This window comes from Aspergillus wentii (assembly GCF_001890725.1).
Source record: "Aspergillus wentii DTO 134E9 unplaced genomic scaffold ASPWEscaffold_4, whole genome shotgun sequence".
Classification (NCBI taxonomy): domain Eukaryota; kingdom Fungi; phylum Ascomycota; class Eurotiomycetes; order Eurotiales; family Aspergillaceae; genus Aspergillus; species Aspergillus wentii.
In genome coordinates, this window is record NW_024467835.1 from 442,780 (window position 1) to 461,397 (window position 18,618).

General features: G+C 51.0%; 6 protein-coding genes across 6 annotated transcripts; 4 read left to right on the forward strand and 2 right to left on the reverse strand.

The window, feature by feature from the left end:
* Positions 1–7: 7 nt before the first annotated feature.
* Positions 8–6,160, reverse strand: ASPWEDRAFT_111904 (uncharacterized protein; the record flags this gene model as incomplete). The annotated part of the gene is made up of 3 exons (XM_040828282.1): positions 8–3,378; positions 4,290–5,102; positions 5,158–6,160. 3 exons carry the CDS (start codon positions 6,158–6,160, stop codon positions 8–10), a joined length of 5,187 nt encoding a protein of 1,728 aa, XP_040688481.1.
* Positions 6,161–8,700: 2,540 nt separating this feature from the next.
* On the reverse strand, positions 8,701–10,344 carry ASPWEDRAFT_109758 (hexokinase family protein; the record flags this gene model as incomplete). The annotated part of the gene is made up of 2 exons (XM_040828109.1): positions 8,701–9,847; positions 9,893–10,344. The coding sequence occupies 2 exons, from the start codon at positions 10,342–10,344 to the stop codon at positions 8,701–8,703; spliced, it is 1,599 nt and encodes a 532-aa protein (XP_040688482.1).
* Positions 10,345–10,945: 601 nt separating this feature from the next.
* ASPWEDRAFT_477943 (uncharacterized protein) lies at positions 10,946–11,536 on the forward strand. Its single transcript, XM_040837012.1, has one exon. The coding sequence runs from the start codon at positions 11,099–11,101 to the stop codon at positions 11,399–11,401; it is 303 nt and encodes a 100-aa protein (XP_040688483.1). The 5' UTR covers positions 10,946–11,098; the 3' UTR covers positions 11,402–11,536.
* A 704-nt stretch (positions 11,537–12,240) lies between these two features.
* Positions 12,241–12,930, forward strand: ASPWEDRAFT_171641 (GNAT family N-acetyltransferase; the record flags this gene model as incomplete). Its single annotated transcript, XM_040830817.1, has 1 exon — positions 12,241–12,930. One exon carries the CDS (start codon positions 12,241–12,243, stop codon positions 12,928–12,930), a length of 690 nt encoding a protein of 229 aa, XP_040688484.1.
* Positions 12,931–13,049: 119 nt separating this feature from the next.
* Positions 13,050–15,958, forward strand: ASPWEDRAFT_154237 (ABC-F family ATP-binding cassette domain-containing protein). The gene is made up of 7 exons (XM_040829665.1): positions 13,050–13,475; positions 13,538–13,718; positions 13,765–13,959; positions 14,004–14,196; positions 14,240–14,339; positions 14,386–15,480; positions 15,532–15,958. Exons 1-7 carry the CDS (start codon positions 13,404–13,406, stop codon positions 15,898–15,900), a joined length of 2,205 nt encoding a protein of 734 aa, XP_040688485.1. The 5' UTR covers positions 13,050–13,403; the 3' UTR covers positions 15,901–15,958.
* Positions 15,959–16,175: 217 nt separating this feature from the next.
* Positions 16,176–18,440, forward strand: ASPWEDRAFT_27498 (uncharacterized protein; the record flags this gene model as incomplete). Its single annotated transcript, XM_040833004.1, has 2 exons — positions 16,176–17,514; positions 17,668–18,440. The coding sequence occupies 2 exons, from the start codon at positions 16,176–16,178 to the stop codon at positions 18,438–18,440; spliced, it is 2,112 nt and encodes a 703-aa protein (XP_040688486.1).
* Between the last annotated feature and the right edge of the window lie 178 nt (positions 18,441–18,618).

The following is an 18,618-nucleotide window of genomic DNA, read 5'->3' on the forward strand; positions in this document are numbered from 1 at the left end:
CCCAGAATTATTGCTTGCTCTTGTTACGAGGGCTGGCCCGGCGCGGACTACCAGTCTGCTTCCTAGCGGCATGTCTGCGCTGTACCGCTCGGTCACCCTCACTGTCACTGCCGCTTGTATTCCAGCCACTTTCACTCTCACTGGCACTCCAGATCGAAGCCGTCTGTTTCTTGGGCGACGATTCCTTCTTGTCAACATCCATTGCCTCGGGGTTTGCAGGAGCAGGAGCCGGGGCTGCGACGGGTTTACGGGCAGCGAAGTGTTTGCCATGCTTCTTGACCTTCTGGGCTTGCAGTTCTTCGTTCTTCTCTTGGCGATTCTTGGTGGATTCCTCGGCTGAGGCTCGCTCGAGTTTTTCGAAGAGTTTCTCCAGTGCCGGGGCGAAGGCTTCGGCGATGGGGAAGTCGCGGACGCGAATGCGCATGTAGTCGAAGGCTGCTGTGGTGGGGACTCGTGGCTTCGACTGCAGGGAGGCAGTGGGGATTTTGATTTCGTCCTTGGAGGGCGGGGTGGCGTCCTCTGCTTCGTCGACGGGGATGTCGGGTTGTTGTTGGTAAGCGGGGACTTTGACGGTTTCCGGGCCGCGTTTGGAAGGGCCAGATTCAGGGCGTTGGTCGATGTGGGCGACTTTTTGGTAGCGTTGGCTGAAGTGGGTGAGGAGGATGTTGCGGGCTTCCATTTTGCGGCCGACTTCGAGGGCTTCGGCGGTGGTGGAGTGGCGTTTGGCGATGGCGGAGACGGCCATGTCGTTTTGGAAGGTGGCTTCGTGGATCATGACGGTTGAGCCGTGGCCGATGGTGGCGAAGCCTTCGGAGGGTCTGCAGTCGCCTGAGAAGGAGATCTTGAAGCCGTTGGAGAAGACGAGGGCTACGGCCATGGCGCCGCGGCAGTGAGACACACGGGTGGTTAGGAGGTCGGACAAGCCAGTAGCGGAGCGGAGGAGAGCTGTGAGCGGGGAGGAATTGTCGTCGAAGCGAAGTGGGGTGGACGTAGGCTTGCTTCCGTCCTTTTCGTGGCCGGGATAAGTGCCGTCGCCCCGGCAGTGGTGGTAGGTGAATTGGGTCTGGATCTTGCCGTCTCTAAAGTAGGGGTTTGCGGATAGAGGCACCAGTTTGTCGAAGCCGTAGTTCTCGACAGCGGCGTACTCCTCTAGCCAACCGATCATCATCTCCTCAGAGACAACAGCTAAGCGCTTCTCCTGCAGGATCTTGGCCATGTCGTTTTCAACGGTCTGGCTAGGCGAAGCCCCAGTGCCGTAGTTTTCATGATACCAAGCTCTGATGAGAGAAACAGTTCCAAGGTGGTGGTCGGCGTGGAGATGACTGATCCAGATCATCCGCAGGTTCTGCAACACCTCTCGCAACTGTTCGGGCTCATAGACACGCTTCAATTGACCAAGAGTACATTCACCACAATCAAGTAGATAGTATCCATACCCGGGCACATGGACTAGGGTGGAAGAGACATTGCGGTACTTGGATGGAGAAGAAGATCCTGTTCCGAGCGTGATAATCTCAGCATCACCCCCAGGCAAGCCTTGTCGAAGACTCTCCAATTTCTCTTTGAACTGGGGCTTCTGCACACGCTTCCGGATAGCAGACATTCGCTGCTCAACTGCAAATGGGATCCTGTCCACTGTGTCATGTGCATTCAATCGTGGTACGACATCGGTACGGTTGAACTCAAATTTGGGTTCAATGTCTATGATGAGACCAGGGTCGACGGGTTCAAATGGCGAGGTTTTGATCGCTTCCTTGGTGATGTTTGATCCTGCGGTGAGGGTTCCTGGCTGAGGGAGAGTGACGTTGTCGTGAACGGGCACCGAGTAGCCGCTGCCCTTCAACCGAGCAAGACGGATAGACGATCCAGCGACGCTGTTCAGAGCCAGGTAGTTCGGGCAATAATCCGTACCAGATACGGTGTGCTTGCAGTGGGGCATGCTCGCGACGAACTCACGGAGCTTGGGGTGCTCTCCCACTCCGGGTCCAAGAATCCAAACGAAAGCTCCCATCTCAGTCATCACCGCAGGCGACTTCCATTCGGGACGATTGACCAAGTTCTCCACATACTCTGGCGCCGGCAAATCGATAACCGCCACTCCCTTGCCAAGTCGAGTAGGGCCCAAAACCATATCAGGGGTGATGGTCTTGCCATCTTCCGACTCTACACTGTCACCCTTCGTCAGACGGGCAAAGTCGGGTCCTTTACGGACTTTCAATTCCTGAGCCTTCTTAGGGTCGAATTTACCTCTGATATCATGGCTTCGCACGATATAAGAGAGAGCTTCTTCATTCCTTGTCGTAGGCGGGAGTTTTTCAACCGAAGCACCCGGCCAGGGCTGTCGTACAAGCACCTTGATGTCAGGAAGTGGCTCAGTGCTGCCGGGAGCAGGACCGGTGTACTGCTCGAGCTGCTTGGTCTCGGTGTTGCGAATGAACATGGCAGCAGGCATCTTGACATCAGCCAGACGAGTCTCGATCAAGGCATCCATCCTCCACGAGGAGTTGAACATATCAGAGACAACAGACTGCCTCATCAATTGATCCTTGGTCTGCTGATCAAGAGATTCCTCTGGAGCATTTCTCTCCTGGAACTCATCCAGACTCCTCTTCCTCGGGCTCTGCGTCCTCGACCGAGAAGGAACCTTGGCCTCGCGCGAAGGAGAAGGACTAACAGGCATAGCCCACACCTTGATATTGCTATCAGAAAAGGTAGGCTTCTCAAACGGATCCCCGGACTCCACAGCAGCAGAAGCCTGCTTAGCCATACTCTCGCCATCATACTCCCGCGTATACACCGGCATACCCTTCCGGAAGACAAATCTTCTCGCAGTAGCTAACGTATGCGTGATATTCCTCCCACCATGAATCGTCAAGTGCCCCTTCTGCGGCACCAACTGCCCATCCTGAACCCCATACGGCTCGCCATGCTTTGTGTCCTTCTTCGGCTGCGTCTGGTCCGGGGCGCGGTTCGCCTGCTTCTCACGCGCCGCGTTCTCCAGCGCCGTATTCGCACTAATCAGCCCATCCGCCTGCGTGAGAATCATCCCAATCAACCCCCCATTATTGGCCCATTCTGTCCGGCCGCTGATGAAGATATCCGTCAGCGAGGTGAGCTTGACGCCTCGCTCCGTGCACGCGCGCTGCGTCCCCTCAGACAGCTGGCCGAAAAAGTACCGCTTGTCTGGGAAATGGAGCACGAGGGTCGTGCCGGGGGTGTCGGCCGTGGGGGTCGTCACGACCTGGTAGTGGAACTTCATCGGGTGGGCTCCCGTGGGCGGGGTCGACGGGGGATCGAAACCGGATAGCTTGTAGGAAGATGGGTCGTAGACGATGTAGTTATTCTGCGAATGATGGTGGGGGTATGGGAGTCTGGGGGCTCGTAGGATGTGCGCGTTTGGGGGGAGGTGAGCTGGTTTGATTCGGAGGGTGCGAGCGGTCGGTGGGCGCGCGGGTGACTTTTTAGGAGGCCGTGGCCGTTCTGGCCTGCCCTTGGGGATGGTCTTGTAACCTTGAGATAGCAGGAAAGTAGTGGAGATCGAGGGGCGTATTAACGGGGTGGTGGTGATGCCGCAGAAGGCTCTGGGAAATAGCCTGCGGGATACCTGAACGAAAGCCAACTTGGCTGATTGCGATGGAAAAGATGTTTAAGAGAGTATGCAGAACATACACAATCTCAAGACGAGATCGGCGACAAAACACACAAGGAAGCGAAAAAATTAAGTCAGTGGGGTATTTGGCTGTGATCCGTGGAAGTCGTTGGCTGTTCGGAGAAGAGCTTCGATCTGCCTGAGTGGAATTTTCCGGCGGCTCCAAACAACCACAAGTGCCAGAACCAGCGACGATCAAATACGGATTACGAGTTTATATGTGGGAATAAAAGATATTGGGTCTTTTTGATAATTTTTGCTTTTGAAATTCTGATATACCTAATCTTAGGCTCCTTAATTGCCAATCCGTAGTATCCTTGATTCTCCATTCCCGGAAAATACAGCCCAAAAAAAAAAAAAAAAAACAATTCCTTCAAACCCCACAAAAGAAATCAAAAACCGAATCGCAGCCAGTTCGAAATGCGGGGATCAAATATATAATAGTCACAGAGTCATAAACAAAGGAAACGATGGTAGTGTCCACAAGACTTGATTCAGGATATGGAACACCATTCAAAGAAAGCAAAAGCAAATTTACAAATTCAAAGTAACGGTCAAATAGAGATAAGAATCAAAGAAAAAAAGGCTCAGCTAAGCGACGTGGGGAATCATGAAAGATAAGAAGTAACCATGGAGACACGCTGGAAAGCGGCTTCCATGCTGTCACACAAACAGGCAAGGCGGTTCACCTTGTTCTGGGACTCGTTCTCGACAACAAGCTCAAAGGCAGAGACCTTTTCGAAGGAAACACCTTCGAATTGCTCACCGGAAGATTCGTTGGTTGCGGGGGACTCGACGAAGAGAGCGAAAGCGGGGTCTGACTCGTCAATCTCGACCTCCGAGTTCTCGACACCAAAGTCAGACTGCTCCTCAGCCATGGTAGGGAGCTCGAGAGCAGGGACTTCGTTCTTGGAGGTCTCGGGGAGGAAGGAACCGGTGAAGCTCGAAGACTTTCCAGAAAGAACCTCAGCGTCAAGGACAGGGCCTTGGGGAACCTCAGTGACAGCGAAGACGGGAGTGTTGCCGTAGTTCATTTCGATGCCAGAGTTCCATCCGGCGTTAAATCCCATAGCGGGAACATCCATTCCTTGGTTGGGAACCATACCCATACCGACCTGGGGAGTCTGCTGCATCTGGAACTCCTGGTGGGCGTGGCTCGGGGGGTCCTTGGCGACATTGGCCTGCATGTGAGGCTGGGCGATGGCCTGCTGGTGCTGGGGCTGTGGTTGTTGTGGCTGCTGCTGAGGCTGAGCCTGCGACTGGTTCGAGCTAGGGAGACCACCGTTGGCGTTCATGTCATCCATAAACGAGGAGAATTGAGGCGAAGACAAAAGCATGTGGGCGAGGTCGGTCAAGCGGTTGTTCTCTTCGTAAAGAGAGCGGTTCTGCATGCGGAGGTTGTGGGCCTCGTTCGTTCTGGCAGCGACTTCACTTTCAAGCTGGCCGATGTATTCTAAAACGAGTTAGCATTTTTTGAAAATCCCAGGAGCAGAGAACAGTCGACATACCCTTGCGGCGAGATCGGAAAGCGCGAGCGGAGACCTTGTTGCGAAGCTGGCGACGTTCCTTGCTGCTGAGCTTCTTTCCCTCCTCACTGGCGAGGAGTCTCTCGTCCTCATCCATGTCCTGCTCTTCCTTCTTGGCCTTGGCCATCTGGGGCATGGAGGGCGAAGGAGAGCCGTCGGGAGAGCCCATCGCGTTCTGTCTCATTTGTTGCAAAAGACGGGAGATACGTTCTTCAACCACGGGGTTTGGGACGCGAGGAGCCTGGGGCTGAGGAGTGCCGTTTTGCTGGGCGTGCTCTTCCATGCGGCGCTGGTGCTGCTGGATCTGCTGTTGTCTGATGAATTCTTGCTGCTTCTGCTGCTGGGCGGCCTTGGCCATGGCGGCTTGTTGCTGGTGCATTCCGGGGTACATGCGGCCAACCTGGGTGGATGGGCCCATAGGGGCCTCCTGGCCACCCAGGGCATTGGGGTCGATGTATTGGCTTTTGTTGGCGTTTGGCGAGAAGAAATAGCCGGGGACGGCACCCATGTTGTCAGACTCCAGGTCCATATCAGAAGGGTTACGGGTGGGAACGGTGTTGAAATCCAGCGAGGCGTCCTCGCGCTTCATCTGGCTGCCAGCAAACATGTCTCCATTCATCGCAAAGCCCTGGTTTCCAGCACCAAAGCCCATTCCGTTAACGTGGTTGTTGAAAGTCATAGCATGAGCCAAGCCACCCGGGGGGAGACCGGTCTGTTGCTTGTGCTCGTCATATTGATGGCTGGGGGCCTGGAAAGCAATTGGCGATTGACTACTTGATGCGAAGCTGGCACTTCTCATGTCAGTAGCGCCGCTGAAATCTGTGCCTGCGACCGAGGGCTGGCTGGGAAGGGCAGCCTTTGCTCTGGAAGGCTCTGCTGATGTGTAGGTGAACTGATCGAGGTTGAGGAAGGAGTCCATATCCGGTTCGTAGACACCGTTAATCGATTGGGGGACGACGGCGGGATGCTCCGCCAGTGTAGCCATAATGAACGCGGTTGAGAGTTATTGAGGGTGAGTAAAGATGAGAGTCGAGTGTCGAGTGAACGAGAGGAAGCTAGACTATCCGATCAATGAGAAACGTAGCGAGGTCGTAAGATAGCGAGGGACTGGGTCGAGCGAAGGTGGGTGAAGGGGTTATTACAGAGAGACGAAACCCGATCGGAAGATCTAGCGTAGGTAGGAAGTGATATGTATCAAAAGACAGAAAGAGGAGTAAAGTGTAGGAAGAGAGAAAAAATTAAAATAAAAAAAAAAAATAGAATTTTTTCAATATTCAAAAATAAGGCCAGCCAAGTGAGGATCGACGAAGGGTGGAGGATAGGAACGATGGTGGTGATGATGTGGTGAGGAGAAGAGGAGAAAGTTGGAACTGGAACTGGATAGGGAGAAGAGTGGATGGGTTCGAAGGGGGAGAGAGAAAGGACTGAGTTTGGCACTGGCCGGTCCCAGGGGGGAAGCGAGAGAACCCAACTGGGAAGGCTCCACGCCAGGAATAGAAATCAGGTTAGGGCGATTGCGCGTCCTCCGCTGACTCAGCCAGGCCCCCACCGGTAGGGACAGTATGATTGGCTCACCTGGAAATAGACTGGGGACTGCGCCCCAGAGGGAAATCTTTCTTTTGCTAGCCAAACTCGCATCAGGAGATCTGGATGATCTGTTTATTTACGATGATGTAGTTGAACCTCTACTTGTAGCACGATACATACATCTTAGTAGCTGGCAGTTGTACAGAGTACAGAAACACGAAATATACAAAGTAGAGGAGGTACATTGCATTGGATCAAACGGCAATACCACCACACACATTAAAAGGCAAACAGGGGGGTCGATTGCCTCCTAGGTACGCCTTGCTGTTTCAGGCTGGTTTCTCCGAGCTCACTGAAACGGCTTCGGGTGAATTGCATTGAGTTTGCCTATTGGTCCCTCCAAGGGGTTGTGGGACGGGGATCTGATTGGTTCGCCTCCCGGAAAAATGCTTGCGGAATCTGGATTCTCCCTGTGACACGGTGGCTTTCATTCTCCTTGGCAGGGAATCATGATTTTGTGCATATCGAATTCTTCAGAGTTCAGGCAGAATGTGTCGTCGGATAGTACACAGTGTCTAGGTAAAGGAGGTTTGTTTATGCCTCAGAAATTGAGTTCTTAGTTCGAGTTCGTTGCTAGAACTCGGCAAATGCTAGCATAACTTCAGTCCACCTCCGTCTGTCCAATGACTTCATAAATAAAATTAAACCCATTAGATAAAAAACGAATCTAGCCAACAACCATCTCCCACTTCTCCCTTCTAGCCAGAAATAAAGGGCGTTCTAGAAAGGATAGTGCCCGGTAGCACTACGTACTATCCCTTGCCCACTCGAGGCGAAGTTCCCCTGGGCTGTGTGGATAACAAAAATCATTCATAATTGGAACGAACAAAAGAACCTGAAACCCTGAAACATTCAACAGCCGAAGCAGCCAAAAGCTTGGCACCAATTCAAGGTCATCGCTTTTGGCTGGCACAGCCACTCACAGGTGATACTGGCTGCCTAGCGGGCTCCATAGTGGGCCGGATGGAGTGCGTCCCTATGGATCGATGGATCTGCCGGACACCGGATTTGTCTCAGACTAATTGGTTCAGGGAACACTATTGGTGGATGGGAGGGGATAAGCTTCGGCTGAAAACAATGGCTTCAATTATCATTCATGGCTCGCGGGCGCTGGATCAGGAGTTGTTTCCGGCTGTCCATTTTGTGTCTACTGGTGCTGATTGTGTGGTCTCGCGCCGAGTTGCCAGTTGCCCTATGATCGACTATATCGATCTTATCAGGCGGTCTTCTTCTCCTATTTGGGTAATTTTAACGCTCGACCAGCATGAATTGAACAGGGATGTCAAAAGTACTACTCCTATACTATTCTATCTGATAGGGGTATGAACTATGAGGAGTCTTCTATTGACAGTATTTCTATAGCCTGACCCCTATCCATTCTATTCATCCATCATTCAATATCCCACCAATATTGACGAGTCTACAATATTGAACCGGCTATAAAGATATCCGCAAAGCGTCAAAATATCCCCTCTCGTCCACCGAATCGATATTTTCAGCATGAAACCTTATATGCAAGCACGGATCCGAGCATAGAATCGAGTATAGTTGAAGTTTGACTGCGCACTTCCGGGTGCACTTCGGCGTAGCAGTCACAAGGCTGAGGGAAGTCTAGATTCTAAAAATGCCATACGGAGTAACTCTTTGTCTCGGACAAGTGCCGACTACCGGCTGTTTTGTTTGGTCTCTATTCTGGATAGACTCGGGCGTGTATTATTGGTGGGGGAGTCGATAATGTCAGCTGCTATTCCGGACTATCTGTTTCGTGTGATTGTCTGATATTGATTGCCTTCTATCGCTCTAACTATTCAACGTCTTCTCCTGAGCTCGTATTGATTAATGGTTTGTAGAGTGTAGATAATATTGACTGATCTATTCACTGATCCATATCATGTACTATGTACGATTCATTTAATGATTAGTCCATATTAACATGTACTATGTACTCGTAGGAGCCAACGTCGATCCAATAATCCCCTCAATCTTCCCAGCCACCGTGCCCGCCAACACACCCACCCCGATAATCCCCCCATCGCTCGCCTCCCGAAGAAACACGCTTCTCCCCCCGTCTTGCGGCCCTGCTCGCATCATGAGTCGATCGATCTGCCACTGCACTGTCTCCTTGAACTTGGGATAATGCTGCACCACGCCCCCGGATACCGCCACCACCAGTTCTTCCGGTCCTCGCTGCCATGACACCGCGCTACTAGCACTATTATTGCCACTATCTAGGTCGTTATGGAGTCGGATCTCCCCCGTGCACGCAAGCAGCCCAACCGTGGCAGCTGCCACCAACGCCGCAGAACGAGTCTGGACGGTGGATGCGATAACGCGCAGAGCGCCCGCGGCGGATGCAGTCCACTGCCAGACACTTGACTCAGGCGGGGGGAATTTGGCAGCGAGGGTCCGACACAGCGAGTCATCGCAGGTGGAGGGTGAAACAACGAGCGATAGAAAGTCGGTGGTGAGTGCGTTATGTTTGTTCGTGAGAGCCACGGGCAGGGAAGATCGCGCAATGCCCAATTCTCGAGTTAGATAATCGACCGTCACGATGCGGACCAGTTCGCCGATGTATCGGCCTCCGGTCATGTACTCGAGGGGCTGAAACCCCGGGCGATCGGTGTGGGATTCGAGCTGCGTGTCCCAGGGCGTGACGAGGTTGAGGTCTCGGAGGGGTTTGGCTGCGCCGTGGAGGGTCCATTCTGTGCAGACGAGGGTATGGGTGGCGGATGGGTCGTTTGCGCGAATATGGCTCGTTTTGGAGGCGTGGAGATCGGTGAGTTTCATGGGCACGGTGGCATTACAGCCTGCGCCTACGATCAGACCCATGACTACACGGCTGTTGGGGAGGGATTTGATCGAGTATGCCAGCGAGGCGAGGGTGGCTACGGTGTCGTTGGTCATGGCTGCTATCTTGAGTTTAGGGAGAGCGTGTCGTTTCTGTCGTTTGGCTGTTGGTTCTTCATCGTGACGGATTGTGTGGCATTCGTACCCGTCGAGTAGAGCCTGGCGGAGGTTGAGGTCGGATGATAAAGCGAAGCCTTTGCCTGTTGGCATCAAGATTGCTTCATCAAGAGATGTTTGTCTATCCGGTTACTTAATATACCACGTAAGAGAGAGGAATACATACTTCATAGGAAAACAGAATGAAATCCCCATCACCACCTCATCCTCCCCATCCCCATCACCCTCGCCCTCACCATCCAGTCTATCCTTAACAACCTCTGCAATACAATCCCCAATCCACTTGAAAAGCTCCCTCGCCCGATCCCTCTTCAACCGCTCCTCAATCGACCACGCCTTCTCCAACGTCCTCCGAACCCGCTGTCTCTGCAGAGGCGTATGTCCCGTCGGCTCACCCAGAAGCTCAATAAACGCTACCCGCAGATAAAACAATCCTACATACACAGCTAGATACCGTCCCTTTTCCCTACCGGTAGGTAAGCGCGTGACGGGGGTGGGGAAGAACTGCTCTACGGAACTGGCTGCGAGGTTTTTGTAAATGTGGGAGAAGCGGTCGGCCAGGGTGAAGAGGGTGGTTTCGGATATAGTGAAGGGGGCGAGGAAGTGGTGGAGAGACATTCTGAATGCAGATATTGTTTGCTGTTGTTGAATGTGATGTTATGTTACAGTGGTGAGGTTTTATATATGGTGGGATCTACTAGTGTTGATTGGTGGATGCTCAAATGCGATGCAACATTAGAAGTGATGTTGCATTGTATCAACAATATACTGTAGTATCAGTAATCAACTATATTGATGTTTAATACCAACTACTGTCAACTATAACTGTGGCCACCACAACTGAAATATCCGACAATTCGCCGGTCCCTGTTCAAGTCAGCCATATCCATATCGATCCATATGCTCATCCACGTTCTTGACTGAACACATCCAGACCCGCATAGATCCTTAATATCCGATCATGAGTTCTAGATCTCTGTGATCTAGATTGTCTGTACACGAATTTCATCGTATACTGGGGTTGGTCCACTGTTACCAGATAGAGTAGTCGATTTCCGTCTGATGTGGATTGTATGTGGATATCATAAGGCTGGATCATGTAGAAACTAGAAGATCAAGATGAATGAATGCCACGCAAGCATTCCGCTTATTCATTCTACTCCAGTATCCACAATCCACAATCAACTGCATTTTAATCCATAAAGTTCTGTCAGAATGGATGACGTATAGACCCACCTCTACCAATAAAATACATTCATTGTGAATGCCATTATCCAATTGCACTACAATCTACTGCAATTTTGTTATTAACAACCATCGGATTGTTTGCCATTGATTTGTCCAATTTATTATACATAAAAGTCACAGTCAGATGATATCATACTCGTATTTGCCTCATCTAATCTTCCGGATGGTCCAGCTGGCCAGACGTAAACGCATATTTGAATACATCGTCTTGCTGACTTGCTCTGCGCACCCACTGTCGGCCTTCCTCGAGGTTGTCTTCACTTATGGACTGGCTGGGCTTGGTTTGCTGTGTCTGTTGCTGGGTCTGTTAGTTATACTATACCTGGGCACTGTGTCCAGAAGGGTAGTACCTGGCTGCCGGTATCCAGCGAAACTCCTTCATCCTGACTCTGATCGATTGCCTCTTCATTATCACGGGACAGACTGATATTGTCCTCTTTCTGGAAAGGACGGCTGAATGAGTTCTGGCTTGGGTTGAAGTTCGAAGACATGGTGGATGTAATTTTGCTGTAATTGTCTGCAATATGATCGTAATTGTCTGTTTGCAGAGATATCTGTGATATTTCTGGAAATGCTTTAATTCACCCGGCCCTGACCTCCGGTATATATATGCTTTTTATATACTTTCGGCTCACCTGTCGCGGACATGAAGTCATGATGGCGTGGCGTAGAGTGAGCACATGGTGATGCAACGACATGGCGATACGCGACTTGGCAGGCTATATTATTGGTGGTGAGGTCTTGTCTGATGGCTTTTTGAGGTTATTTTGGCTGGTCCTATACTCGGCCTCTCCGTTTCATATGACACATGAATTCATAGATCGTCTCATCTGGGTGGTGGATTATTGGGTATCCAGGAGTACGAGGGGGCGATGCTTTGTATCAGATACTGATTTGGTCAATGCACTGGTTTGGGTCGAGGTGGGAGAGTTGGTTCAGTGCGGGGTGTTGAGTGGTGCCTAGAATATCTATCTGGATGTGGTGATTCAGCAGGATGTCTAGATTCTACGACTGGCATACATGATGGCTTGAATACAAAGCTAACAACAATTAACAGTTATCGAATATCTATCATGGATATCTGATGAACCCATCGTTGCATAGAAGTTCTATACAGATCACGTGAGACAGCCGATAGTGTCTTATCACGACATTCAATATGTCTTCCTCCAACAAGGATTAAATCCTACAACGAATTGACAATGACTCACTCATGCTATATAATCACTAACTCTCCCAGCAGCAGCATCACAATTCACATCAACCATGACACACCTAGGCCCCTCCATCTCGCTCCCTCCAGCTCAACTCCCCTCCCCAACAACCCTCCAAGGCCGCAAAGTGCTCCTCCAACACCTTGATCCCTCCCACGCAGACCATCTCTACACCCTCATCGGCGGCACCGACCCCATCCAAACCTCCCTATGGACCTACATGCCTGAAGGGCCCTATCCCGACCTCCCTTCCTTCCGCGCCTCCATCACCACAAAATCAACCTCCACCGACCCCTTCCTCTTCGCCATCCTCGACAACACCACCCCCACCAGTACACCCATCGGCCACATCTCCCTCATGCGCATAACCCCCGCCCACCTCACCGCGGAAATCGGCCACGTCGTCTTCTCCCCCTCCATCCAGCGCTCAACACAGGCCACCGAGTCCGTCTACCTCCTTCTCCGGCATGCATTCGAGGACCTAGGCTACAGGCGTATCGAGTGGAAGTGCGACTCGCTTAATGAGGCCTCGCGCCGTGCGGCGCGCCGGTTTGGGTTTACGTTCGAGGGCATCTTTCGGCAGCATATGGTTATGAAGGGGCGGAATCGGGATACGGCGTGGTTTTCGTTGTTGAGGGATGAGTGGGTGGGAAGCGTGAGGGGGGCGTTTGAGGGGTGGTTGGAGGAGGGGAATTTCGGGGAGGATGGGATGCAGAAGAGGAGGTTGGAGGAGTTTCGATAACTACATACATACACTACCTACATAGATTATAGACAGTAGACTATAAAATAGAGAATGATACATAATGACTCAAAACCCACAAGTGACTCACATCAACCACGCATAAAGGACATAAAACCCCCAATAGTCGACATAAATGCCTCTGTCTGGTTCCGAATACGACCTTCTCGCCTCAGGCATTGCCACTATTCCCCATTCGGTCCCCGACTCTCTTCATCTCCTCGGTTGCATCTTGGATGATCTTCTTACGTGACTCAGTGTTACTCGGTGGATATTTGGTTTCTGCATGATTGTTTTTTCTATTGTCTTGGTTGACATCGGTTCAGGCCGCTGGGTGGGAGATTGGATAATTTAAATACTATACAGTGTTGTAGTGTACGGTAGGCTGTAGGGTATCTTTAATTGTTTACTACTTTGAAGATAGAATTGTTGATTATTTCTTTCATACTGAATTAATTGCTTAATACTGCAAAATGAAATCATCTATCATTGCAACTTGCAAACAAACCCGGTTTCATCTGCTTGATGATAAACCCGCACAAGAGGTATATAACTACTGCAATTCACCTTTCCACCTCAAAGCTAACCTAATAAATGCAACATCTAGATAGATGTAGCAGGTCTCAACATCCTCGTATCATCCGCACAACCCCCAAAAGACGCATCTAAGTCCAAAGGGAAATCAAAAGCCAAAAACGAAGGACGGGAACTCCTCGTAGACGCTCATCTGCGTCTCAAGTCTGGTGTTCACTATGGACTTATAGGGAGGAATGGGACTGGAAAGTCGAGTAGGGAGTACCAATCTGCGTTATTTTCATGGCTAATGAAGGCCAGCGCTTCTTCGGGCGATGGCGGAGATGCTGGTCCCTGGTATACCGCACGCAACGAGGATTGCGATCTTGCAGCAGACGGATTCTGAGGCTGATGAGGGCGGTCTTGGGCATCGTGACCAAGGGAAGGATAGAACAGTTCTGGAACAAGTCCTGAGCAGTGATAACCACAGGAATGATATCTCTCGAAAAATGGATTGTAAGAATCATGCCCAATTCCTCTAAACTAGCTGACATTGGCAGTTCTATCAAAAAGCTTCGAAACGGAGGATCCTCTGGAGCCTGTAAAAGCTATACGCAAGGTCCATCATGAGAATCTTCAGAAGCAGTTATTCCTGGCCCAGAGAAATGCAAGCCTCAAAAGTGGAGCGAGAGGTCTGCAAGCTCGAAAGGACCTCAAGTCGGCTGAATCCAAAGTGCAAGCCTCGACGGAGCTGTAAGTTTCATGATCTGCAGGGAGATAAATACTAAACCCTCAGACTAAACCAGGAAAAAGATGCCATTGATGCCGAAGCTATCAAAACGGACACCCAGACTGCAGCGGAGACACTCCAGGACCTTCAATCCCAAATTGAAGCCGTAAGCAAGTCTACCGCATTGGCTGAACTATGCTGATGTCGAGCAGATGAAACTCGTCGATGTTGAACAGCAAGCCCGTCAGATTCTCATCGGATTAGGATTCAAGGAAAGCGCCTTCAACAAGCCATTCTTGACCCTGTCTGGCGGCTGGCGCATGCGATGCATGCTGGCTAGCGTCTTGATTCAAAATCCTGATATTATGATCCTCGACGAACCGACTAATTTCTTAGACCTTCTGGGAGTGGTCTGGCTCGAGAATTATCTGCGACAGCTACGCGATTCGTCGCAGACGACTGTGGTATTGGTTTCCCATGACAGGGACTTTATCAATGCAGTCTGCGAGGAAATTGTCATCATCAAGGAACAAAAGCTATCTTACTTTCGAGGTAACTTGTCAGCATACGAAAAAGACTTTGAGGAGCAAAAGCTCTACTGGGGCCGTATGAAGGAAGCGCAGGAACGGCAAATCTCCCACATGGAAGCAACCATTCGCGACAATATTAAGGTCGGGAAGAAGACCAATGACGACAACAAACTCCGAATGGCCAAATCTCGACAGAAAAAGGTAGACGACCGAATGGGAATTCAAGTGAATGCCAACGGTGGTCGATTCAAACTAAACCGAGACCTCGTAGGCTATCACTTATCTGCACGAGCGGAAATTGAGGTTCCTACCGACGAAAAAGGTGCATCAATGATGCTTCCTGACGCTACTGAACTGCGGTTTCCAGGCCCTTTGATATCCTTGGAAGGTATCGTCTTTCGGTACAAGCCCAATGAAGCCCCTGTTTTGAACGGCATCGAGCTTGTCATGCACATGGGTGATCGTGTTGGCATCATGGGTCTGAATGGATCCGGCAAATCCACCCTGGTTCGTCTTTTGGCCGGAAGCACGCTACCAACCAAGGGGAAAGTAACGACTCACTCGAGATTGAAACTCGGTTATTACGCACAGCACTCGATCGATGAGCTCCACGAACAAGGTCTAGCCGATCCAGAATTGACGGCATTGGGACTAATGACGAAGGAGGTTGACGGCGCATTCAGTGAAGGCAATCTCAGAGGTTTATTAGCATCGATGGGTCTTCAGGGCAGGATTGCTTCTGATGTCCCCGTTTCCCGACTTTCAGGAGGTCAACTTGTGAGTAGAGCCGCCTTGAATCGAGGACATTGTTAACCCGTTTCCATCCAGGTTCGATTGGCATTGGCAAAGGTCGTCTGGAATTCACCCCAATTGCTCATTCTTGATGAAATCACCACGCATCTGGACTTCCACACTGTCACTGCATTAGCATCGGCGCTTTCCTGCTTCAATGGCGCAATCTTGCTGGTCTCGCATGACCGGTTCCTTGTCCGATCTGTTATTGAGGGGAAAAGGGATGCCGAGAACAGCTTGGACGAAGACTTCGAGGGTGTTGAGCAAGCCTCCGAGGAGTCACAGGGCAGAAAACGGGTTGTCTATGTCATGAAGGCAGGCAAACTCAATGAGCAGCAGAATGGGGTGGAACAGTTCGAGCAGAGCCTCGTGAAGAGGGTCCATAAGATGATGCCAGCCACGTAGCACCAGCATAAGCCAATGTGACCAACTTCTGACACTCTAAGACGTTGTTGTAAAGCGTAGCCATCGTCGTAGTGACGAAGCAGCGATGACTAACCGCATGACGGCACTCTCCGCGGAGTCAGACCAACCGGTATTATTAACCGCGATAAGGCCTCGACACTTTTCTATCTCTCTTCCACCAACACCTGCTCGTCTATTATAAACCCAAGTTCTCTGGGCGATGCTGAGCAATGCTTGACTTCATTTCTATTCACTGAGCAGCATATCTGCCGAGGATGGCTGAGTCTCTGTTGTGGCGAAGGCGGGGCGTGTCCCTGCTTGCCTCCCTTGCCAGATGCCCCCGCTCTCGCAGGATAGCTTCTGTTGCTCACCCTCGACAGCAGAGCACGAGTACAGCTGCGTCTGCTTCACATAACGATGGAATCAACTCTTCTTCTTCATGCCCCCCCTTCGATACCCCCTCGTCCAAGAAATCATCACCGAGATTCTCCGCCTTGAGATCCGCGAAGCCATTCTCGGAATTCTTGACGGACAACTTCAATCGCCAGCATGATTACCTACGGATCAGCGTTACCGAACGCTGCAATCTTCGATGTTTATACTGCATGCCAGAGGAGGGCATAGAGCTTTCACCCTCGGCCCGGCTTCTGACGTCACCGGAGATTGTGTACCTATCATCACTCTTTGTCTCCCAGGGTGTTACCAAGATCCGGCTGACTGGCGGGGAACCGACCGTCCGAAAAGATATAGTCCCCTTGATGCAGTCGATTGGGGACTTGCGCCGTGATGGACTACGGGAGCTGTGCTTGACAACAAATGGAATTTCGTTGCATCGGAAACTCGACCCCATGATAGAGGCTGGGTTGACAGGAATAAACCTCAGTCTGGATACTTTGGACCCATTCCAATTTCAAATCATGACTAGGAGGAAGGGGTTTGATGCCGTGATGAAGAGCATCGATCGGGTCTTGGAGATGAACAAGAAGGGAGCGGGGATCAAACTGAAGATCAACTGCGTCGTGATGCGCGGAGTCAATGATCGGGAGATCCTCCCCTTCGTTGAGATGGGGCGTGAAAGCCCTATCGAAGTGCGCTTTATCGAGTACATGCCATTTGATGGCAACAAGTGGAATCAAGGAAAGATGTTTTCCTACCAGGAGATGCTGGCGGTCATCCGCGAAAAGTACCCAACACTGGAAAAGGTGGTGGACCATAAGAATGACACCAGCAAAACATACCAAGTTCCTGGTTTTGAGGGCCGGGTCGGGTTTATCACTAGCATGACCCATAATTTCTGCGGAACCTGCAACCGACTACGCATCACCAGTGATGGGAACTTGAAGGTGTGTTTGTTTGGAAATGCAGAGGTGTCGTTGCGGGATATCATTCGGAAGGTGAATAATGACGAACCCATCGACGAGACCGCAATGAAGCAGTTACAACTGCTCGAATCAGCAAAGGCAGCTGCTCGCATCAGCGATGAGGGTGGCTCTATTAATCCCAGAGAGCAAGAGCTCTTGGACATCATCGGCATGGCAGTGAAACGCAAGAAGGAGAAACATGCTGGTATGGGAGAGTTGAAGAATATGAAGAACCGGCCGATGATTCTTATTGGTGGGTAGGCGCATCCTTTTCCTTTGGAGTAATTTTGGTTGGAATGACGATTAATGACTGCATGCATATATCTGGATGGATTTTCATTTCTTTTGGGAACAAGCGGGCCATCTATCTGATTTGTATCTACGTCTTTTGGATTAATGCTGATAGGAGCTATACTAGATAATGAAACGGTCAATACTTCGAATTCAAGACAAACTCATAGTGATATGCCAGCTCTGTCTTCTCAAAGGAATCCTTGGTCCAGGATTCCATTCAATATGCTCCCAATGGGTGCTTCTTTAGGAAAAATGCAAGCCCGGTTTTATCACCGTGGGCGTAGTACTGGATCTGAAGCCAGATCTTCAGACCATACCAAGAAGGCAGAGAAAGCGACAACTTCTCTCCCTACAGCCTCTGATCCCGACCTTCCCCATCTGACCCCATCTCAGACTGTCCACATGACGCAAATCACCGAGAAGCCTGTCACCCCTCGACTTGCCACCTCCAGCTGCTATGTATCCTTCTCCAACGCCCGTCCGTGGGAACTACTCCGAGAGGGTCGCGGCACACACAAAGGCGACGTATTCAGTGTCGCGCGGATAGCCGGAATCATGGCCGCTAAGAAGACACCGGATATGATTCCCTTGTGTCATCCGGGAATTGGAATCACAGGTGTTGAGGTAGACGTGAAGCTGGTTGATCCATCAGAGACCGAGAAACATGGCTCGATGCGCATCCTCGCGACAGTGAGCTGTCTCGGCCGCACAGGGGTAGAGATGGAAGCGATGACAGCGACAATGGGAGCTGCGTTGACCGTCTACGACATGCTCAAAGCAGTGGACAAGGGAATGGTGATCGGAGGAGTGCAGCTTGAAGAGAAAAAGGGAGGGAAGAGTGGGCACTGGAAGCGTGAGAATGAGGTTGGAGATGACCGTAGCTAGAGAATGGGCAGAATAAACATGCTTTGATAGTCGAAAATGAAGCTATCCAGAGCCAGCCCTATAAAGCTTAGTCGGTCTCGGCCCGTTTTGGCCTTTCCCAAGGCAGCAAGGCTCAACGGGGTTTCTTCACGCTTTTTGTTTCTGCTTGTCTCACCATCCATCCACAGTCAAATTCTTC